Source organism: Erpetoichthys calabaricus, chromosome 17 (genome assembly GCF_900747795.2).
Source record: "Erpetoichthys calabaricus chromosome 17, fErpCal1.3, whole genome shotgun sequence".
Classification (NCBI taxonomy): Eukaryota; Metazoa; Chordata; class Cladistia; order Polypteriformes; family Polypteridae; genus Erpetoichthys; species Erpetoichthys calabaricus.
The window spans coordinates 91815151-91840550 of NC_041410.2; the positions used below are offsets into that span (position 1 = coordinate 91815151).

General features: G+C 43.0%; 1 protein-coding gene across 1 annotated transcript in view; it reads right to left on the reverse strand.

Annotated features, from left to right (window-relative positions):
* The window catches only part of minar1 (membrane integral NOTCH2 associated receptor 1), a 58714-nt gene extending 37992 nt beyond the window's left edge, over window positions 1–20722 (reverse strand). Inside the window, exons 1-2 of the mRNA XM_028823140.2 lie at window positions 18754–20722; window positions 14606–16889 (exon numbers count right to left, since the gene is read on the reverse strand). Of these exons, the coding sequence (XP_028678973.1) occupies window positions 14606–16855 (2250 nt within the window). The 5' untranslated portion in view covers window positions 16856–16889; window positions 18754–20722. The remainder of the gene's footprint in view (window positions 1–14605; window positions 16890–18753) is intronic.
* Window positions 20723–25400: the final 4678 nt, after the last annotated feature.

Below are 25400 nucleotides of genomic sequence, written 5' to 3' on the forward strand. Positions count from 1 at the left end.
CAGCACCCGCTGTAGTAAATGTGATGGAAGCAGCAGCGCAGAAAGTCCGTAATAATGACAGAAGGTTGCTTGTGTCACAGTTCTTGTCATGCTGGTGGCCAACAGCGAGAGAAAAGCAGGAAATTCAGCTCTGCAGAGGACCCCCTGGGATGCCTAATGTGTGAAAAAGTGAATGTGCCAGCTTCATGTTGGCTTTGAGGGAGCGGTGAGGGGTAATTAGGACACGGTAAATAAGGAAATGCCAATTAGTGCAGAGGGCATGGAGCAAAAGCGCCAACATGAAAGGGACCCCGCTAAAGATTCGATTGGTTTAACAACAAACCCCACGCTGCATAAATGAACTGTAAACTTTATGGCTGAACAGCCACCTCCTCAGCCATTGTGCAACTCTGCTTATTAGATAGATAGATAGATAGATAGATAGATAGATAGATAGATAGATAGATAGATAGATAGATAGATAGATAGATAGATAGATAGATAGATAGATAGATAGATAGATAGATAGATAGATAGATCGAAATTTTAGTATAGTAGGCAGGATAGATAGATAGATAGATAGATAGATAGATAGATAGATAGATAGATAGATAGATAGATAGATAGATAGATAGATAGATAGATAGATAGATAGATAGATAGATAGATAGATAGATAGATAGATAGATAGATAGATAGATAGATAAAATGCCTTTTTTGTGAATTTATCTAATTTTTTAATCTTGCCTACTATCTATCTATCGATATATAGTGCCTTTCACTCTATCTATCTATCTATCTATCTATCTATCTATCTATCTATCTATCTATCTATCTATCTATCTATCTATCTATCTATCTATCTATTATATAGTACGTTATCTATCTATCTATCTATCTATCTATCTATCTATCTATCTATCTATCTATCTATCTATCTATCTATCATAAAATTCCTTTCTTATCAATTTATTAATATTTTTTTAATCTTGCCTACTTCACTATCTATCTATTCTATTCTATTCTATTCTATATAATGTCTTTCTGGTTAGTCTATTTAAATTGTTAATCTTGCCTACTATGCTATCTATCTATCTATCTATCTATCTATCTATCTATCTATCTATCTATCTATCTATCTATCTATCTATCTATCTATCTATCTATCTATCTATCTATCTATCTATCTATCTATCTATCTATCTAAAATAAAATGGAAGCTTCCAATGAGGAAGATGACGCTCTACAGGCAGTAGCTGAGGGAAGTCAGCTTAGGATTGTTTCGCAATCTCCATAAGAAAAAAATTCCAATTAACTCAACTCTATCTATTTATTTCAATTGAGACATTTTGCTGATGCGACAGGAAAGCCTGAGTTATTAAAACAGATGAAGACAGAAGAATTCCAGTGAATTCTCCAGCACACAATATTAGATTGGACGCCTTCCCTTTAATCATCGCAGATCCGTTTAAATACCTAGGGGTAAATATCACGAGTAAACATAAAGCTCTTTATCAACAAAATGTTGCTGTCTGTACGGAAAAAATTAAGCAAGACTTGCAGAGGTGGTCTACCCTTCATCTCACTTTAGCTGGAAGAATTAACGTTGGCAAGATGAATCTCCTTCCAAAGCTTCTTTTTCTATTTCAAAACATTCCAAATGTGGCAGACGGCCAGGGTTAGGGAGAGGAGAGGAGAGGACATGTCAACAGCAGCACCTTCCCCGGAACACAAGAGGGCAGACCCCTACCCCCACCCCCCATGGATGGCATCAGGGCCACGGGCTTGGAGCATGGAAACTCAACCCTGCTGGGGCCCGTGGCCACAAACAGAAGGCACCTGGACAGTTCGGGAGCTTTGGTCTGCAGCACTTCCTCCACACCCGGAAGTTTTAGCGGAAGAGGATCGGGGAGCACTTCCGGGTGAGGTATAAACGAGGCCACCTCACTCCACTCAAGGAGCCGGAGTCGGGAGGTGGAGGACAAAGCTTGCAGGATAGGAGTGGAGGCGGCAAAGGAAAAGAGAATAAAGACAATGGAGTTGGTCTCGTTCATCACGGGAGATGGACATCTGAAGCGGAACTCTGTAGGCAACTGTGTTATTTTTCTCTTATTTTTTTATCATCTTGAGGTTTCCAGTATTTACCCAACCGCAAGGAGGTTATATTACAGTATATGCAAGCATATGTAGACACGAACGGCAGGAAAGGGGCTCGGAAAGAAACGGAAAAGAAATCTAAAGCCACATCCAAGCCTAGACAGGCATCAAGTCCAAGTTCAAGGTACGGCCTTACAGAGACTGACCTGGAACAGAGGGGCAAATGCACAGGTTTCCCGGGGCCGCTGCATTGTCTCCAGCCGAGAGCAAAAGTGGGAGCGATGAATATCCTTCCTAAGCTTCTTTTTTATTTCAGAACATTCCGATATAGATCAATAAATCATTTTTTAAGAAATTCGATTCAGCCATAACCTCATTTATTTGGAATTCAAAACATCTACGCAGCCAAAGGGCGACCCTACAAAGACCTAAGACAGAGGGTGGCACGGCACTACCTCACTTTCAGTTTTAGTACTGGGCAGCAAACACACAAGCAATAAAAAACCTGGACATGGGCACAAATAGATGAACACACACACAGGATTGGTCCACAATAGAAGTAAAATCCTGCAGCACCTCTTTATAATCCATGAGAGAAGTCAGCTTAGGATTGCTTAACAAACCCCATAAGAAAAAAAAATCCAATTAACTCAACTCTTTCTATTTATTTCAATTCAAACATTTTGCTGATGCGACAGGACAGCCTGAGTTATTAAAACAGATGAAGACAGAAGAATTCCAGTGAACTCTCCAGCACACAATATCAGATTGGACGCCTTCCCTTTTATCATCGCAGATCAGTTTAAATACCTCGGGGTAAACATCACAAGTAAACATAAAGCTCTTTATCAACAAAATGTTGCTGTCTGTACGTAAAAAATTAAGCAAGACTTGCAGAGGTGGTCTCACTTTTGCTTGGAAAGAAACGGAAAAGAAATCCAAAGCCACATCCAAGCCTAGACAGGCATCAAGTCCCAAGGTACGGCCTTACAGAGACTGACCTGGCATAGACAGGCGAACGCACAGATTTACCGGGGCCACTGCATTGTCTCCAGCCGAGAACGAAAGTGGGAGCGGTGAATATCCTTCCAAAGCTTCTTTTTTTAATTTCGGAACATTCCAATATCCATCAATCCATTTTCCAACCCGCTGAATTCGAACACAGGGTCACGGGGGTCTGCTGGAGCCAATCCCAGCCAACACAGGGCACAAGGCAGGAAACAATCCTGGGCAGGGTGCCAACCCACCGCAGGACACACACAAACACACCCACACACCAAGCACACACTAGGGCCAATTTAGAATCGCCAATCCACCTAGCCTGCATGTCTTTGGACTATGGGAGGAAACCGGATCGCCCGGAGGAAACCCACGCAGACACGGGGAGAACATGCAAACTCCACGCAGGGAGGACCTGGGAAGCGAACCCGGGTCCCCAGGTCTTCCAACTGCGAGGCAGCAGCGCTACCCACTGCGCCACCGTGCCGCCCAACATTCCAATATACATCAATAAATCATTTTTTAAAGAAATTACATTCAACCATAACCTCATTTATTTGGCATTCAAAACATCTATGCAGCCAAAGACCTAAGACAGAAGGTGGCACGGCACTACCTCACTTTCAGTTTTATTACCGGGCGGCAAACATACAAGCAATAAAAAACCTGGACATGGACACAAGTAGATGAACACACACACAGGATTGGTCCACAATAGAAATAAAATCCTGCAGCACCTCTTTATATTCCTTGCTTTGCACCCCAACAAATACAAGTCATCGCCAACGTACTAACAACAAAATAGTGCTTCACACACTCAGACTGTGGAACCAATGGAGGAAGCATTTTAAGATCGAGAAGCTTTTATCTGTGGCACCTCTGCACGAGAAACACCTTTTCTAGGGGGTTGCCAACCAGGATCCCGAGCTGTTTCGTCGTGTGGTGGGTGTGGCAGGGAGCTCTACCGGTGCCTGCTCCCTGACCTGACCTGACCTGACCTGTTATGCCAGAGGCAGAAAAGGCAGAGAAGGAATCAAAATCCTAATAGAAGTCGAAATCACCAAAGACAATTAGGTCCAATATGGTGCACAGTAGATCGAGAAAGACTTCGGACCCCTTCACTTGACTGTGTTGTAGATTTGATTTGAATTGGAAAAACTTTGCCGTTGTTGCCTTTCAATCTGCGCTTGATAACCCATAATGACAAAGCAAAGGTGCGATGTTTTCAGTAAGGTCTGCAAAAAGTGCAATCTCTCCTTCCTGGACGTATTCAGACCCTTTTGCCGTGGCACCCCACATTGTGCTCAGGCGCCCCCTGCTGTCTACTTTCAATCTCCTTGAGATGTTTCTAGAACTTGATTGGAGTCCACCTGTGGCAAACTGAACTGATCGTTCATCGTCTAGAAAGGCGCACATGTACCTGTGGATAGAGGGTCCCAAAATCCACACTAACCAGACCATGAAGTCCAAGGAAGTCCCTGTAGAAACTCCGTTATCAATTGTGGTGGGCATACGTCCGGGCTAGGAGATACAGTAAAGTCATTTCTTAAGCTGGAATCATAGTGGCCTCAAGAGCTGAGAAACTGAAGAAAATCGGACCCACAGTAGACCCCTGTGATCCTGTAGTTAGGATATAGCGGGTTGGATAATGGATGGATGGATGGATGGATGGATGGATGGATGGATGGATGGATGGATGGATGGATGGATGGATGGATGGATGGACCCAAACTAAGTAACTGAGTAAGAAGGGTCTTGGTCAGGTGGCCAAACACCCAGTGCTCACTCTAATAGAACTTCAGAAGTCTTCTGCTGAGATGAGAGAACCCATCAGAAGGACGATCATCTCAGCAGCACTCCACTGATCAGACGTTTATGGTAGAGCGGCTTGACAGATGCCACACTTCACTGAAAGGCGTATGGCAGTTTAAAAGATTCTGAGAGCACAAGGAGAAATGGTTTCTGGTCCGGTGAGACAGTCTGTGTGGAACGCCGAGCACTTTTTTGGTGAAGACCAGCACTGCTCATCACCTGCTGAATGTCATCCCTACGGTGAAGCACGGTGGTGACAGCATCACACTTTGGAGCTGCAGGGACAGGGAGACCGGTCAGAAATGAGGGGAGAATGAGTACAACCGAATCCAGAGAGGGCCTTGAAGAAAACCTGCTCCAGGGTACACACCACCACAGACTGGGATTTCATGGAGACAATGACACAAAGTACACAACCAAGACAATGCTGGAGTGGCTTCGGGACAAATCTGTGAGTGTCCCTGAGTGGTCCAGCCAAAGACCAGACTCAGACCTCATATAAGATGTGTGGAGAGACCTGAAGATGGCAGTTTACAGACAATTCCCATCTAATCTAATGAGAGGATCTGGCAGAAAGAATGGAATAAGCTGCCTAAACCCAAGCGCAAGTAGACTCCCAGCTGGATCTGCTGCCAAAGGGGCCTTTTCAAAGTGCCGAATTAAGGGTCTAAATGCTTCTAGGAATAAGAGATTTCAGTTTTTAATTTCTAAAAATATTTAGACCTTTCTGAAATCGTGTTTTCACTTTGACATTATGGGCTTAAAACTGATAAATAAACAATAAAGTGTGCTAAAAAGTGAAGGGGTCTGAAGATTTTACGGAATCCACTGTAAATACTGTATATAACCTTTTTTTTCCTGCCACAATTAATAACGCTTTGATGGCTGTGATGTGTTTCTTTTACATCAGTACATTAGCAACTAAAACACCAAGGCAGGTAATTACAGGTTCTGTCAGCCATACTGCAAAGTCAATTACCTTCTCCTGTTACTGTTAAAATTAGTGGTGGTGCTACAGTAGGTGCCCTTTCTGCTCTGGAAGGACACGGCACTCCGACTCATCACGGCACTCCGACTCATCACAGAAATACACAGCGACAAGAACATCATGTGCTTCAACCTCGACAAAAGACAGGAGCTCAGCTCCATGTCACAGGGCAGAGTGACCTTGTGCGATAGCAAGAGTTTCATCTTTAAAATCACGAAGATACCAGTATGTAATGAATTTTATTACTACAAATTTGTGTGAAGCACCATCTGTAGGAATGACAAATTCAATGTATTTTATTACTACAGATGCTTTGTGATGCACCATCTGTTGGAATTACAAATGTATGCATTTTATTACTACAAATGTGTGTGATGCACCGTCTGTTGGAATGACAAATTCGGTGCATTTTATTACTGCACATCTTTTGTGATGCACCATTTGCTGGAATGGCAAATGCAATGCATTATATTCCTACAAACATTTATAATATGCCATTTGTTGAATGACAAATGTAATGCATTTTATTAGTACAAATGATTTGTGATGCACCATCTGTTGGATCGACAAATGTAAAGCATTTTATCACTACAAATATGTGTGATGCACCATCTGTTGGAATGACAAATTCAGTGCAGTTTATTACTACACATGTTTTGTGATGCACCATCTGTTGGAATGAAAAATGCAATGCACTTGATTAATACAAATGTGTATGATGCACCATCTGTTAGAAAAATTCAATGCATGTTATTACTATACCTGTTTTGTGATGCACCATTTGTTGGAATGACAACTACTACGGTCTGTTCTGCACCAACCCTGAATCTGAGCAGTGATTGTGCTTTCACTGGAGTTTGATCAGCCTGCCCCTCTCAATGTGATTGGCTCCCACATTTGATTATTTTATGCCACATTTATTCACTTGTTTGTATGTCTCACTGACAGGCTAATTTACCACTGTTGTTTTATTCTCTGAATGTGTTTGTGCTTTGACGGTTCTTAGCTCTCGGGCATTGCTGTAAGTTGTATATTAGTTTTGCCTTTGTTTTTTTTTTTTTCCTTTTATTCTAATGTATTATGTTTTCACTCTTTTTCTTATCTATTGTTGTAAAGCACTTTGGCCAACTTTGAGCTGTTTTTAAAGTGCAATATAAATGAACTTAAGAAGAAGAACACAAATGCAATGTACCTGTATACTACAAATGTTTGAAATGTTCCATCGGTTGAATGGCAAATGCAATGCAATTCATCACTTCAAATGTGTGTGATGCACCATCTGTTAGAATGACAAATCCAATGCATGTTATTATTATACCTCTTTTGTGATGCACCATTTGTTGGAATGACAAATGCAATGTATTGTATTACTACAAATGTTTGTAATGTTCCATCTGTTAAATGGCAAATGCAATGCATTTCCTCACTTCAAATGTGGGTGATGCACCATCTGTTAGAATGACAAATGCAATGTTTTGTATTACTACAAATGTGTGTGATGCACCATCTGTTAGAATGACAAATCCAATGCATGTTATTACTATACCTCTTTTGTGATGCATCATTTGTTGGAATGACAAATGTAATGTATTGTATTACTACTAATGTTTGTAATGTTCCATCTGTTGAATGGCAAATGCAATGCATTTCCTCACTTCAAATGTGTGCGATGCACCATCTGTTAGAATGACAAATCCAATGCATGTTATTATTATACCTGTTTTGTGATGCACCATTTGTTGGAATGACAAATGCAATGTATTGTATTACTACAAATGTTTGTAATGTTCCATCTGTTGAATGGCAAATGCAATGCAGTTTATTACTAAAAATGTTGGTGATGCACCATCTGTTGCCTGATGCAATGCATTTTATAACTATGCGCATAACAAAATACACTCCAATCAACGGTGCAGTGCAATCAGTCTCAGCCAGGTAACACAGCTAGTAAATACAAAAATGGAGACACCTGATCAGCTATACCGTAAATGACATAAATGTGCCAATTAATACAAAAAAAAAATCTCACCAGTGACCAACTTATCGTGGTAGGAAGCAAAACTACCGAAAGGCTGCCCATCCTGAGAATGAGAATGGAGAGACAGAAGAAGAGAAAGACGTTAATAGGCACCAGTAGAAAGGAAGTTTTTAAAAATCTCTGCCCTCAGACTTAAACAATTCCCGAGCGGCAGGGAGGGGACGCGCTCAGTGTGGATTTTTTTCAATGATTTGTGTCCTTGACTGTGATTTGAATTTTCAAGGGAAGCATAATTGCATCCCTCCAGGTAAGAATACATTAATTTTCTTTCTGTTCTGTGTGGTTAGGAAATGTATGTGAAGTGCTAAACATAGAATGGTCTGCTCCGAGTCAGTGCCTGAAGTAAATCTATAAAATATTTTACCTCGTTATTATTATTATTATTATTTTGCTTTGAAAATCCATTCAACAATAAAAACAGCAGCACTCACTCATAATTTAGTTTTGGATCCATCAGCTGTTTAAGCCATTATATGGAAAGAAGGAAAAAAAAGATTAAAGTCCCTTAATGGATTCTACAGTGTCATTAACGGGACTTGCGTTTATTTAAACGGGATTTTTGGACACATTTCCGTTAATTTACAGGGCTGATGAAGCGAAAATCCACTCAAAATTAGTTTCCCTATTGATTTCAATGCAATTCAGCGACTTTCGGCGAACATTTCCTTCCTTGCTCTACGGGTTTTGCGGGTTTACTCATCGCTCTTCATGAAGCATTTCTTGTTTAGTCAGGAATATCATCAACTCCTCCCACTAAAAAAATATATTATTTTATTATGCTATTTATGCAGGAGTGGATCTACCGTCAAGGAGTCCTGGGTGCGCACCAAGGGTTCTGTGACGACAAGGAGCCTTTTCATCAAATCCACTCCCCCTACTCTGACCTCCCACCCCACCCATGAATCTCTCGTGTGTTGTTGCAATAAAATAACCGAGGGGGGTCCCAACTCCTGAGCTTAACGAAGCGATTGCAGTGTCCACGCAGCAGAAATTACCGGGTGAGGGGGGGACGGGGGGTGGTGCTAAAAGCTCGATGAGACGACGGCGTGTCCACTCAGCAAATGCAAGAATGGAATTTTACCGTGCTGCATTAAATGGCTTCATGATCAACTCTCAGTTAAGGCGCTATATTCATGAAGCCTGCACTCAGGGGCCGGTGAGGGTCTCAGTCCAGGATTGTATTCACCCCAAGCAGTTCTGTAGTGTTGGCCAATAAGTTTTTTCATTTCATGATTTTGTACAGAATGGAGACGTCTAAGGATTTGATATAACAGGCGTTGTAAGTAACAGGCAGGATTATATGGCATTTTATCCAGGATAGGTATGGAGTCCTTATCTAGACTGGAAGAAAAAAAAAACAGAGGAGCACTGGGGGGCACAGCCGGGGGGGGGACAGGGATTTATGTTTATGCCTCATCATATGTTAATGCTTAATCCACTAGATGGCAGCATCCCACAGACTCAGTAACCATGTGGATACCTGCAGAGCATGATGGGAGTTGTACGAGCACTGGGGGGGGCACTGAGGGGTAGAGCGGGGGGGGGCGCTCCTATTTTAGAATATGTTAATGCTTAATCCACTAGATGGCAGCATCCCACAAACTCAGTGACCATGCGGATACCTGCAGAGCATGATGGGAGTTGTAGGAGCACTGGGGTAGAGCGAGGGGGGGCTCCTATTTTAGAATATGTTTATGCCTCACCCACTAAATGGTAGCATCCCACAAACTCAGTGACCATGTGAATACCTGCAGAGCATGATGGGAGTTGTAGGAGCACTGGGGGGGGGGCACTGAGGGGTAGAGCGGGGGGGGGGGGCTCCTATTTTAGAATATGTTTATGCCTCACCCACTAGATGGCAGCATCCCACAACTTCAGTAACCATGTGGACACCTGCAGAGCATGATGGGAGTTGTACGAGCACTGGGGGGGGGGGGCAATGGGGGAGAACAGGGGGCGCTCCTATTTTAGAATATGTTTATGCCTCATCCACTAGATGGCAGCATCCCACAAACTCAGTAACCATGTGGATACCTGCAGAGCATGATGGGAGTTGTAGGAGCACTGGGGTAGAGCGAGGGGGGGGCTCCTATTTTAGAATATGTTTATGTCTCACCCACTAAATGGTAGCATCCCACAAACTCAGTGACCATGCGAATACCTGCAGAGCATGATGGGAGTTGTAGGAGCACTGGGGGGGGCACTGAGGGGTAGAGCGGGGGGGGGGGCTCCTATTTTGGAATATGTTTATGTCTCACCCACTAGATGGCAGCATCCCACAAACTCAGTAACCATGTGGATACCTGCAGAGCATGATGGGAGTTGTAGGAGCACTGGGGGGGGGGGGCAATGGGGGGAGAACGGGGGGGCTCCTATTTTAGAATATGTTTATGCCTCATCCACTAGATGGCACCATCCTACAGCCTCAGTAACCATGTGGACACCTGCAGAGCATGATGGGACTTGTAGTGCTATGAGTCAGCACTGCTGAGTTCCATGGGTGCCACCAGAGGGTGCAGCAGAGATTCATGCTCCCTGATTTTTAGGACTTCCACTTGACCCGGGAGTGCATCCATCGGGCTGTATCCCGGGTCTGACATAAAAGGAAGCCATCCAGCCTCTTCCAGTTGGGACAAAGGAAGGTAACACTCGCTGGGGGAATGTGGACAGAGAAAGAAGAGAAGGAAGGAAGGAGAATTTGATCATAATTGTGCTTGTGCAACATTAGAAGAAGCCTTTGTGAGGTATTTTTTATAATAAAAACCCCTGTGTTCTAAACCAGTTACTGTGTGTCCAGGGTTTGGGGCTCGGTGGTGCCCCCTATCTGTCACAGTGTGTATGGTGACTAACGCTGGATATCAGCAAACAATAATAAAATGTCCATTAAAAATGTAAAAAAAATTACTCATGTCGCATAATCCCTGACATGTGCAGTTTTACTTAAGTGTTAACCACATTGCAAAAAAAATAAACCAAAAATACACAAAGGGTACAGAATGAATATGCAAAGTTCCAAAACTTCGGCTCATAACAAGAGTGTTACTATTTTCTTTTTAATTTTTCTTGCTTCTGTTTAAGGATTGCGTATCAAGACCTGTTTTCTTTGGATTTCCTTTTAGGCAACAACTCCTTTTGCAATTTTTTTTTGAAATGTATTATTTTTTGTGTGTGTGTGTGAATAAATACTAATTTATACAAATCCCTTGTCTGCAAGTCTGTGCACAAACCAGAGCTTTACAGTCATCCTCCTCCCTGTTTGCTTTGCTCGTGGTATTTTGCCCACTCCCCTTGGCTGGAGCCTGCTAGGCCAGAAGCCTGCTGCTAGCAGTTGTGACACCAGCTGGACACGAGTTGAGTCTCCTCGGGCAGGCTGCATCGGGTACTGCCCTGCCCTTACGGTCCTTTCAGGAGGCCTCACACCGAGCTCCTCATCACAACAGCTATTAAATACAACAGAATCAGCAAAAAAGAGCAGCGGCCTCTCCTGGCACACAATGTTTGATCTGAGGAACTTTACTGCTTTGATTTCAGATTTATTAAAATGGTGGTTTACTGTGCATTACCTGTGTATTTATTTTTAAATCAAAAAAGAGCACATAACATTATGCTGTCATTAATGGCAAGTGTAAACAACAAGAGGTGACATTACAGCATTTGACTGATATGTTTATATAACTCCATTACTGTCTTGCAATAAATCAGACATCTGCAAGTCTGTCAGACAGCAATAAATGAAGAAACCCCTCGCACGACGCGCCACCCAAACGTTCAGCGCACTCAGCTCTTGGCTTCATTTAAAGCAGCACGTTTAAAGTCCTAAATCTAAACAGAATCCGCTACTGTCTCCATCAGCCGAGTCACCCTTATTTTATATCATCCGCCAGCACAAGCCACCAGTCATCAAAGTCTGCTAGCACTTTAACACCTGAGCATCGCACAGCCCCCCAGGCCCAGTAACCGACACTACAAACATTTAAACAATGAGGTCTGCTTCAGAGGGGCATCGGTCAGAAATGGCATTTAGAGCTGGGGGTGAGAAGTACAGCACATTGGGACAATAGGTGACATGATGAGCGTTAAAGGGGACTGCATGGCTAGGAGGAGGTTAAAAATAATGCAGCGTGTATGCGTTACATTGAGGAAGAATAACGGCAGGTAGGGGGCTAAGCTGTCCGTCTACTCATTCTGTACTGTAGTGCTCCTCCATATCAGCCTTTCACCTATCTATCTATCTATCTATCTATCTATCTATCTATCTATCTATCTATCTATCTATCTATCTATCTATATGCTTTTCATGTTAATGAATTTAAATTTTATCTTGCCGACTACGCCATCTATCTATCTATCTATCTATCTATCTATCTATCTATCTATCTATCTATCTATCTATCTATCTATCTATCTATCTATCTATCTATCTATCTATCCAATATAATGCTTTTCTTGTTAATCAATCTAAATCTTATCTTTTCGACTATGCCATCTATCTATCTATCTATCTATCTATCTATCTATCTATCTATCTATCTATCTATCTATCTATCTATCTATCTATCTATCTACATTCCATTGTGGGGTCTGCAGGTAACTCTTTCAAAATATTGGTGTCGAAAGTGCATGCATCTACAAACAAAAGGAGATTCCACAAATGTGACCTGCATGGGCGGTGGGTCAGGAAAGGGCCTTTGATGTCTAACATGAATAGCAGACCAAGACTACAGGTCACCATTGAGCATCTAGGCAAAAAGCAGGCCTGCTGGGACAATGTATTCTGGACCGATGGATCAAAGATGGAGTTGTCTGGCCACCATACCCTTGGACATGTTTGGTATAAACCATAGGCAGCTTTATCAGGAGATGAACTTCACACCAGCTATGTAGTGTGGTGATGGAAATGTTCTGGTTTGGGCAGCTCACATTCATCGAGTCGACTGTGAACTCTGCATCACATCAAAGTGGGCTTGAGTAGCATGTGAGGCCATCTGTGCAAATGTTTGAGGGGAGCCATAGATGGACCTTTCAATGTGGCAATGATCTGATTCACACTAGGAGCAGCTCCAAAAGAACAAATAGAGGGCTTTGGACTGGCCAAGTCAAAGCCCTGATTTGAATTCCATTGAAATATTGTGATGGTGTTGCAATGAGCAGGACATCAAGAAAACTCAAAAATATCTGGTCAGAATGATGCATTGTGACAGAAGCAGCCATATAAAAGGATATATATATATATTGTCACACATGTGTGCTTGGGAGTCAACCAAAGGGACCAAAAGACACAATTCCACACCAGACCAGGGGGCAGCGGGTTGCACTAAACCTCCTTCTTTACTCTCTGCAGACCAGACATGAGAAATTCCGCCTGAATCCAAGGATGTCACTTCTAGTTCTGGTCCAACGACATAATTTCCTGTTCTGGAGCCAAGGACATCACTTCCTCTCCCCACCCCTACGACATCACTTCCTGTCCCTGCCCCAAGGACATCACTGGTAGTTTCCAGTCCAACGACATCACTTCCTGTCCCAGCACCAAGGACATCACTTTTTGTCCCCGTTCCAAGGACGTCACTCCCAGTTTCCGATCCAACAACATCACTTCCTGTCCCGAACCTGAGGACGTAAATTCCACTTCTGGTCCAATGACATCACTTCCTGTCCCCACCCCAAGTACATCACTGCTGGTTTCCAGTCCAACAACATCACTTCCTGTCCTAGCACCAAGGACATCACTTTCTGTCCCCACCCCAACGACATCATTTCCTGTCCGGGTGCCAAGGACATCACTTCTTGTCCCAGTCCCAAGGACGTCACTCCCAGTTTCCAATCCAATGACATCACTTCCTGTCCCCACCCCGACAACATCACTTCCTGTCCCCACCCCAAGGACATCACTGCTGGTTTCCGGTCCCACGACATCACTTCCTGTCCTGGCACCTAGGACATCACTTCTTGTCCCCGCCACAAGGATGTCACTCCCGGTTTCTGCTCCAACAACATCATTTCCTGTCCACACCCCAAGGACGTCACTTTCTGTTACCAGTCCCACGACATCACTTCCTGTCCCCACCCCAAGTACATCACTGCTGGTTTCCGGTCCAACAACATCACTTCCTGTCCTAGCACCAAGGACATCACTTTCTGTCCCCACCCCAATGACATCATTTCCTGTCCGGGTGCCAAGGACATCACTTCTTGTCCCAGTCCCAAGGACGTCACTCCCAGTTTCCAATCCAATGACATCACTTCCTGTCCCCACCCCGACAACATCACTTCCTGTCCCCACCCCAAGGACATCACTGCTGGTTTCCGGTCCAGCGACATCACTTCCTGTCCTGGCACCTAGGACATCACTTCTTGTCCCCACCACAAGGATGTCACTTCCGGTTTCTGCTCCAACAACATCATTTCCTGTCCACACCCCAGGGACGTCACTTTCTGTTACCAGTCCCACGACATCACTTCCTGTCCCCGCTCCGATGACATCACTTCCCCTGACCGACCTTAAAAACCCGCCATCTTCCCTACTTGGATCAGTTCGGTTTTAAACTCCAATCTGTAACCGTCTGTGTTTACGGATTTACCTCATGCAGCCAGGGACGAGCACACGGGTGGCTGCCCCCGACCTTCGTTGTGTGTGTCCCACTGTTTATGTCACAATGTATACATTTATAGGAAGACAAAAGGGAGCGTACCTCTTTGGATTTCCGGTGCCATTCTTTGCTTTCCCGTTCCTTTTCCTTCATGTCGTCCCCAGTCTGTCCATAGGGGGCAGACTTCCAGTCCCTTGGCGAGTTCGAGATGCTAGCAATTTTGGACTCGGTGGCGCTGTTCTCCTCTGTCAGGGACCTCGAAGACCTCCTTGTAAATAAATTCTTTTTCAAAGCTTTGACCCTTAAACTTTCGCTGTTGCTGCCACTGGCGTCCGAGCAGCACCACTCTGGGTTGTTCTCCAACTTGGTGGCGTGGCCCGTGGTGTGGCACTGAAAGATCCTCGGTGACACGTTGTTATCCGAGGGCTCCTCACTGGCCAGGTCCATCTGGCTTTGCCTGCTGTTCACTTCCGGCTGTTGGATCTTCTCGTCCAGCTTGGTCAGCTTGGAGAGGACTTGGGAGATTTCGTTCCGCACGCCCGAGAGGGTCTCCAGCTTCTTCTCAATCTCGCCGATGCGCAGGACCAATTTGCAGACGCTGGCTTTCAGCTCATCGTCGGGGCTCTCTTGGGAATGAAACACTTTGTCTGCCTTGCTGCCTGCTTTGCTGTGTTTGACGGATTTTCGCTCTGGTGAACTGTCGCCGTCCGACTTCATCACCTGGGAGAGGGAACCGTTGCTGTTGTAGCGGGAAGACTGGATGACTCCGCTGGAGTCGCAGATGCTCATGTCGTCCAGAAATCGGAAAATGTCGCTAATGTCATCGCTGACCACTTCCGAGTCCTCGTCCGAATGTTTGAAGGGGCGTCTTTCCCCGTATTTCATGTGGTTTCCGCCGAAGTTTTCCTTCGCCTTTTTCGGTTCCAACTGATCCGTCTGGGTTCCCACACTCGAGGTGTTGTCGATGCTTACCGCCTGAAAAGACGTGCAGTTGATACTTTTATCCTTGTAGCGTTTCAGGCCTTCTCTTTTCTCGACCGCTGGGCCGACGGGGATGCAGATGGCTTCTTTGGTCTTCTGACAGTTCATTTTTAAACCGAAGCCCGATGGGGAGATGGCGGCATGGTCCTTGGAGCACTGATAGGTCTGAACTTTCTCCACGCCGCTCACATTGGAGCGATGGCACTCCTTGGACAGATTCCCGTTAAGAAATGACCGCTCGAAATCGGGCCCTTCTTCCGTGTTGAGGCTCAGACTCTTCACCGGCCAGGCGGTCTGCTTGTTCAGTTTTCCCGATGAGCGCCTCGGGTTTGACACCTCCGTCACGGTGGTGGGCCCAAAGTAAGTCGAGGCCTGGAGATCATCCAGACTCTCGTGTTTCACGCGCCGTTTGTCTTGGACAGGAGATGCTACAGGCTCAAAGTAGGGATTACTGTATGGTAGCTCAAAACTGTGGTTGAAGAAAGTCGTGGATTTGTGGGGATCTTTTCGGCCGTGTCCGCTGCACACCTTGTCGTCCGGCTTTGACTCCACGGAAATGATGTGTGTGGCAAACGCCGGAAGGTTATGGAAATCCTCTTTAAAAATATTTCGTTTCTGAGTACACGAGTGGACTGGAAAAGGTTCGATATTTGAGATGAAGGTCTCTTTAATCCCCGGGTTCATGGGCAGCGACTCGTCATACGTTGTCGACTCGCTGTCGATGTCCATGGGGAAGTAGGTGCTCTGCATTTCACATGGAGGAGGGCTGTCATCCGAGAACTGCGGGAGCATCTGGAGTCGGTCCAGGGAGGCCGCGCGACTTTTCATTTCCTTGTTAATTCCCAGCAGGAAATTGGGGTCGGTGGCGGGAATGAATTGGGGAGAATCCGTGCAGTCGGACTTCACACAGGGGGACATACGGGATGAGGGGATGTGCCCTCTGACATCTAAGAAGTCACAGTTTGCCACACAGTCGGAGAACTTGCACACTTCCGTGTCAGAGCGACAAGACTCAAAGGACTGGTTTTTGTGAAATTTATGCCGTCGTCCCAGAGGTAACTTCTCCTTGGCTGCTCCACCATTCATCTGAATCAAATTAAACATCGTGACTATGTCCGCGGCCACCATTATCTTCTTGGATTGCTGGCTGTCGGCCGAACATCTCATCTTGTCTTTGAACAAAGTGGCCGGGAAGCTGGGATCCAAGCAGGCCGTGTAGAAGAGAAGACTCCTCAGTTTGGCCAAGTGGGCCAAGTCAAACCGGGAGCAGAGCGATTTGCACAGGTCCTGGTAGGACACGCTGCTGTGCTTGGTGTCCAACTCCTCCAGGATCTTCACCAGGAAGCGGGAATACTCCTGAGCCGGATCCATGGCGGAGATCGAAATGAAAGGGAACCGAGGGATTCTGCAGTGAGAAAATGTGATGTGATCAGAAAGAGCCGAAACTGGAGAGAAACACAACAAGAAAGCACGGCTAGAATGAGCATCGCTTGGGCTTCTGCACACGCTGACATAAAACAGAAGGCCATCTTGACTTAAGAAGTGTGCGGGGATCAACTAAGAAGGCGTTAAAAGACGGAACGTTTGACTTAAGAGTGCCTTATAGTGAGCTGCCGTTTACTTACATGAATTAAAATAAGCAGCAACAGATAAGCCAGTTTACAGAATCAGAAACAAACAAATAAATACAAAAATAAATAAGGAGTACTGTATCTATCTATAAGTTTAAGATTACTAGTGAAGGTAGATAGATAGATAGATAGATAGATAGATAGATAGATAGATAGATAGATAGATAGATAGATAGATAGATAGATAGATAGATAGATAGATAGATAGATAGATAGATAGATAGATAGATAGATAGATAGATAGATAGATAGATAGATTTTAGTATAGTAGGCAGGATTAGATAGATAGATAGATAGATAGATAGATAGATAGATAGATAGATAGATAGATAGATAGATAGATAGATAGATAGATAGATAGATAGATAGAGTAGGAAAGGCACTATATGATAGATAGATAGATAGATAGATAGATAGATAGATAGATAGATAGATAGATAGATAGATAGATAGATAGATAGATAGATAGATAGATAGATAGATAGATAGATAGATAGATAGATAGATAGATTTTAGTATAGTAGGCAGGATTAGATAGATAGATAGATAGATAGATAGATAGATAGATAGATAGATAGATAGATAGATAGATAGATAGATAGATAGATAGATAGATAGATAGATAGATAGATAGATAGATAGATAGATAGATTTTAGTATAGTAGGCAGGATTAGATAGATAGATAGATAGATAGATAGATAGATAGATAGATAGATAGATAGATAGATAGATAGATAGATAGATAGATAGATAGATAGATAGATAGATAGATAGATAGATAGATAGATAGATTTAAATTAAAACCAATTATATATCAAGGCACTTTAAAAGATCAACAGATAGACAAATTGAAAGGTAAAAGCACTTTATGAAATAGATCTGGAAGACATTATGAAGTAGATAGCTAGATGATTAAACACTTTATAACAGCTTAATTTATTGATAGATAAAACACACTACATGAAATAGACAGATATAAGGCATATATTTTAATTTAATTATAAGGCACTATATCAGATCACTAGATAGACAAATTGATAGGTAAAATTGCTTTAAATGAAAAGATGGACATGAAGGGCATTATAAAATAGATAGGAAAGGCACTATATTATACATAGCTAGATAATTAAACACTTTATAATGGATACAAATAAAGAAAGATTAAAGACACTATATAAAATGACTAGATGAATATATATGAAAGATGCTATGTAATAAACAAATAGAATGCACTATATAAGATCAATAGACAGACAGAATGATAGGTTAAAGGCACTATATCAAATAGATACGTAGATTTGAAAGGCAATATAAAACAGATAGACAAATAGGATATAATTAATAGATAATGAAAGACTTTGAAATAATAGATAGATAGATAGATAGATAGATAGATAGATAGATAGATAGATAGATAGATAGATAGATAGATAGATAGATAGATAGATAGATAGATAGATAGATAGATAGATAGATAGATAGGGAAGGCACCATATAAAGCGTAGATAAATGTTTAAATCATATGCCTATTCTTGTTTATATCTTACCAGTCAAATATATATTGCAACGTACACAAATTGTCAACCCAATTTATATTATTTACAATTTAAAAAAGGAAAATACAACTTCCACTGCACCTGAGCACGCCAGTAATGCGATCCGTGCAATGTGCCCACACTGTAATTCCAGGGAATTGTTAACCGCTCCGCTGTGTTATTCTGCGGCTGAGTTTTAATTCCTGCCGATCTTCCGCCCTCTGATCTCTAACACTTCGGATGATTTCATGTTCTATAACGTGTCTATTTGCCCGTCGATACTTAAGTGTGCGTTGTTTCTTGACCTTCCGAAGTGTTCAGATTTGAATGTAATTATCTACTTTGACACAACATCGTAATCCGGTCCGGGATACAGCAGATGAACATCAATGAAGGAATTGCTCCATTGAACCTTTTCGCGTTGCCCCTAACTGGGGCTTTTCGAATGACAGATTCATCTTTTCAACGCCTAGAGTGCGTACGCGGGTGGAAGACGAGAAGCTCGATGAGTGATTTTATGCAGTGGATGTCCTGCTGCTCCAGCCTCTGCTCTGTTTACGGAAATAATCCTTAATTAAATTACAGCTACATATGAAACCTTGAGGTTCCACGATCAATGCCGCGCCACTTTTGTGTCCATCTGAAAAGCACGCACAATAACAATGCCATTCTTAATTACCTGATGCGCTATCCCATTTGAAGCCGCAGACGCCTTAATGAGACCACCACCATCCCATGGACTTTAGTTTCGCGGTGCTTAATGCAAAGTTTGCCGTGTCGCGGGTGTTCATTAGGGCACAGATGACGGTTTCGTTCCCCATTTGCATATTCCTACTGCATGTACAAAGGCCAGCTCCTGAAATGTCTTAGAGCTCACGCGACGGCCACTTTGTCGCCTGCCTCGTCGTTCACGATATCCTGATTTCATCCGCTAGTTTGCCACGGAGCTGTCCATTGAGAGAGTGCCAGTCTGGTGCTGAAAGACAGCAGCGCTTTGTTTCGGCTCGGAATGACGTCATTGGGCTTGAAGCTCAGCTGCAGAAGTGGAGTAACAGAGTGAGCGCGAGACCCTCAGCCCGCAGCCGCGAGTGGTGCTGGAGAACGGCGGCGATCTGGAGGTATTAAACGGTCATGTTTAAGAATTAGCACGGCGCCTTGAATGACGGCTTCATACCAATTTCAGTTATTGATTTTATTTCCCATCTTATGCAAGACGCTTTTCTTCTTTTGAATAGAAAGTCAGTATTATTTATAAAGTATGATGACGATGAACGCGACATGCTGTGTAATGATTAATTAGCGGTCTAAAGCGGCAAATTGAATAATGTAAGTCTGAGATTGAAATTTCAATGTGGAGCTCCAGTCCGCGCATCGAGTCTTTACAAGTAGCCACGTAAAATGTGAGGCAGATGTGCGAAATGCCGGCGTGTGGACGAAATGTGGAGAAGCAGCCAGCCGAGTGACCGCCGAACTGACTCTGAATCTTTTGGCCATCTTTAATCGCTGAAGTGTTTGGACCGACGGGCTCCGTCTCAGCGATAGTGAGTGCCGTTCGTGAAACGTACAGAGGAGAGCCGACAGATGGAAATGCGCACACCCGCCATATTCTTCTGATTTAGTTTACCTTGTTTTTCTTATCACGTTAGAATTTCTTTCAGGCGGCCTTCACTACCTCTGCGAATAGCAGTAGCAAGTTGTGAGCTTTATGATATGCGCAACATTGAAGCAGATTTTAAGGAGGAACCGACAATCCGAAAAACGCAGCAGACAAATAAGCAGCCAATTTCAGCCTAGTGCTTTATTTTACAGTAACATTTGGAAAGACGAATTACCTTCACCTTAAATAATAAAAGCAGTAGTTATAATGCATGTAATTAACCGACATGTGTGACTTTTAATGTGGGGCGAAAGTGAAGTATACAGGAAAATGTGAGAGCAAGCAAAAACCAAAGAGACACGATAAAGAGCAGGACTCTAGAATGGTGAGGCAGACGAGCTAACCGCTGTGCCACCATGCCGTCCCTTAACCGACATCTTTAAACTGGGGTGGTCACTTGGAACGGTCGTGAGCAATTGGCTATCTATCTATCTATCTATCTATCTATCTATCTATCTATCTATCTATCTATCTATCTGTCTGTCTGTCTGTCTGTCTGTCTGTCTCTCGGTCTGCCTTTTATGTAGTCTTTTTCATCTATATATCTATTTCATACAGTGCCTTTTATCTATCTTGTAATCCAACTATCGGTCTGTCAATCTGGTATAATGCCTACTTTCATATATTTTCATTTGTCTCTTCCATATGGTGCCTTTATTCTATCGATCAGTCTGTCGATCTAATGTTGTTCTTTTATCTATTTTATAATCCATTTCATATCAATAAATCTATTTCATATAGTTTTATTTAATGAATCTATTTATCTAACTATCTACCTGTTGCAGTGCCTTCTAATGTGTAGAACATTTCATACATGTCAATCTCTATTTTTTATAGTGCCTTTTATTTATTTGTCTGTCCATCTGATTTAGTGTCTTATACCTCTTTTAGAGGGCCTTTCACATTTGTTTGTTTGTTTCAGATAGATAGATAGATAGATAGATAGATAGATAGATAGATAGATAGATAGATAGATAGATAGATAGATAGATAGATAGATAGATAGATAGATAGATAGATAGATAGATAGATAGATAGATATGGATGATAAAATAACATATACAGTAGATAGAAAGACCTTCAGCACTCCTTCCTGTAGCTCCTGATGTCCTATTGAAGCTGACCTTTAGGAAAGTCTCACGTCTATACATGTACTTTTCTTCGCTCACCATTGTGGTCCTATCTATCTATCTTTTACAATGCCTTTGCCGTTAAACCATCTAAATATGTAATCTTACCTACTACACTATCTATCTATCCATCCATTTTCCAACCCACTGAATCCGAACACAGGGTCACGGGGGTCTGCTGGAGCCAATCCCAGCCAACACAGGGCACAAGGCAGGAAACAATCCCGGGCAGGGTGCCAACCCACCGCAGGACACACACAACACGCACTAGGGCCAATTTAGAATCGCCAATCCACCTAACCAGCATGTCTTTGGGAGGAAACCGGAGCGCCTGGACGAAACCCACGCAGACACAGGGAGAACATGCAAACTCCACGCAGGGAGGACCCGGGAAGCGAACCCGGGTCTCCTAACTGCGAGCTGTGCCACCGTGCCCATACTATCTATCTATCTATCTATCTATCTATCTATCTATCTATCTATCTATCTATCTATCTATCTATCTATCTGTCTGTCTGTCTGTCTGTCTGTCTGTCTGTCTGTCTGTCTGTCAGTTGCACCTTTTATTTATTTATTTATTTATTTATTTATTTATTTGTCTCGTCTAGTCCTGTGTTCAATGACTGCATCATATTTATGTATTCTTGCATGACAATCGGATGACAGATTGTTTACTAATTTGCTTGATAAATTAAACTTGCGCTTACATTCATTTTACAAATGTCTAAATTCCAAGCTCGTTTTTTGGGCGTTTACTCAGCTCATACATCACATGTGTTTCTATCAAGCGCACACTTGGTCCGTGTCAGTGTTATTAATGAGCGCTTGTCTTAAACATTCTAAGATTTACCACGAGATCATTCAGACTTTGCGCCGTTCGACTGTGCAGTTTTGTGAGTTCTCTAAACGTGACATCGCACCTTCCCCGTATCGTGACAGCGAGTTGGGAGTCGCGCAGGGAGCGCTCAATCCAGTGCCCGGAGCCGCGGAGCGCGCAATTCATCGTTGGGCACGTTGCGCGCGCACCAGTATCGGGTGCGGGAACGCGCAGTTCTGTGTCCGATAACAAAGTGGCTGCAGATCGGCGGGGCTGCCTGCTGTGCTCTCCAGATTTCCACCCAACGCGCTCTTGTTTGGCAGCCTGCTGTGATGTGCAATTACTATGGATGATCGCTTAATAAAGGAAACGCTGTATTAATTATAGAAGTGTGTGCTTGCTGGTTTTGTTTCATTTTGATGTGTTTTAACTGTTTGAAGCCTTTTAATTAGCAGATTAGTGGCACCGTGCAGTACTGAAGTTGCTTTTGACTCCTTAGAATTAAATAATATATAAACACATGGGCAGGACCATTTCCTGGCATATAAACTAAATTAATTCTTAGGACCCCAGACCATTGGAGGTCTGTAACCTGCACTGAGAAAATAATGTTTTTGCACTTCACCCATTGAACAGATATAGAAGTAAGGAGGCATGAGGGCGCAGTGGTCTGCACCAGTCCAGCATGGTACGTTCACATCCTATACCAATTGAATCTGTTTAGTGCTGAGCAGAAGACCTAAACCAGATTTTCAAAATCCTCAAAGGTATTGATAAAGCAGGTCCAGCAGAATTCTTTCAACTTAGTCATGAATCAGCCACACATGGGATCCACCATCAAAATGCTGACACTCATAGGCTGCATACAACCAGAGACAAGATGTTGGACGCGGACTCACAGAGCTGGAGTTTGGCAGTAGCTCCTCCATCGTTGGGCTCAATGACTGTTTCCAGTTGGGCAAAGACAGTCTCAGGACGAGGGTGTGTATCACACACAATCCACAATCGAGGACCGAGAACATTTCAAGAGTCTACAAGTGTACATTTGACATCCAGCCAGAAAGAGGCACAAGGAGGCAAGACTGAAATGAAGAGAAGCCAGTCAGAAAAAGAACTGGTCAGTTCTTTAAGGTGCTAGAAGAACTGCATGTCTATCAAGAAGCATCTTGCACATGGCTTTGAAGCTTGGGACTCAAGGGAGAGAGGGGGGAGACTCATATTTGCATTACAAGATCACACACTCAATACTCAACTCCATCAAAATGCCATTCTTAAGATGAACGTCGATAGCAAGATCAGAATGCGCCTTGCATTTGCTGAGCACATACGCCACATGGTGGTTGTCTTTCCAGTGTTAGTGCCCGCTGATTACTTGGATAAGAAAGTGATCAGCTATCTGCCTCGGTCAATGTGCAAGGAACTCAGTCATGAAATACCTGATCTCTGGCTCGATCACAAGCCACAAGGGGTCACAAACTGCCGTGATGTCACCATCATGTGGGAGCAATGGCAACCAATTGAGCAGAAATATAGTGCACCATGACAGAAAGGCAAAATTTGCCTTCTTAGTGATGTTGCTATCCTAGGAGATAATAATCTTCTATCGAGATCTGAAGACAGAAATCAAGCGAATGTGGAACACAAAGCTGAGAACACTGCCAGTTGTCTTTGGAGCACTCATCACCCTTAAAAAGGGGTGCAGTATCAACCTTGAACTGCTCCCAAGAAGTTCTGAAGATTGCACTCATAGGCACAACACACATTCTGGGAAAGTTTCTTTTGTGATATGATCTGACAGAGCGCCTGGGAGCAATACTGTATATTAAAAGCTCTGCCAGTCCTTCTGCATAGGTCCATTTGCAATTGGATTCATAGCAGTATTAATAATTGTGATGAGCCATCTGTTGGAATGACAAATTCAATGCGTGTGTCTCTGTTATATGCCACTTGGTATTGGATTCATAGCAGTGTTAATGTTTGTAATGTGCATCTATTGGAATGAAAAATGCAATGCAGGTGTCTCTGTAATATGCCATTTAGTATTGGATTCAGTGTTAATGGTTGTGATGCACCATCTGTTGGACTGAAAAATGCAATGCATGTGTCTCTGTTATATGCCATTTGGTACTGGATTCATAGCAATGTTACTGTCTGTGATGTACATCTATTGGAATGAAAAATGCAATACATGTGTCTTTGTTGTGTGCCATTTGGTATTGGATTCATAGCAGTGTTGATGTTTGTGATGTTAATCTGATGGAATGAAAAATGCAATGCATTTGTCTCTTTAATTTGCCATTTGGTATTGGATTTATAGCAGTGTTAATGTTTGTAATGCACCATTTGTCGGAATGAACAATGTGATGCATTTTATTACTACAATTGTTTGTGATGCACCATCTGTTGGAATGACATGATATGTTATCCGTTTACTGATTTATTTATTCATATATATTGAGAACTCTGCCAATTCAGGTATGGTGGGTTTCCATTTTCACTCAATATTAACAGCAGAGGGGTGGCACAGTGACACAGTGGTCAGTGCTGCTGACTAGGGTGCTCTCTGGGTTTGTGTCTGGTCTCCTCCAGCTCCTGTAGTTTTTCTTCCGCATCCTTACAATGTAGGGATTGCTGGTTGGCATTCTAAACATGCTGACCAGGGCTGCATCCCGGCTTCCACCCATTTGTGCCGGCCAATTGTGACCCTTAAGCGTTCTGAGACCGTTATACTACTTTTTTTTTAATTACACCAGCATAAAGTTACATACATGATGACAAATATGTCGGAATTAAAATAAAGTGACCGGTCAAGTGTGTGAAGAAAACACTTTTGTGATGTCTCAGGAGCGACGCTCGTACGCCCTGCACAATTAGGACAATGATGAGGAGCGGAGAAGCACAAAATACAAAGCTGTAAAAATGAAAGTGGCGTCTTTAATATTTGATGCTTTTACCACATTTCATTTTTTATATCATTTTTCAGGGAACTGCAGAAATAGAGCGATGAGATTGCCTGGAGTATTTCTGGCAGATGTGTACGGGATACAGTGCAGCCGGAGAGCTATGGGAGCAGAATAACCTTCTGGAAATTGTTTGCTTAATTGTCTGTTAAAATTACATTTTCAATGAGAAACCCCTCAAATGT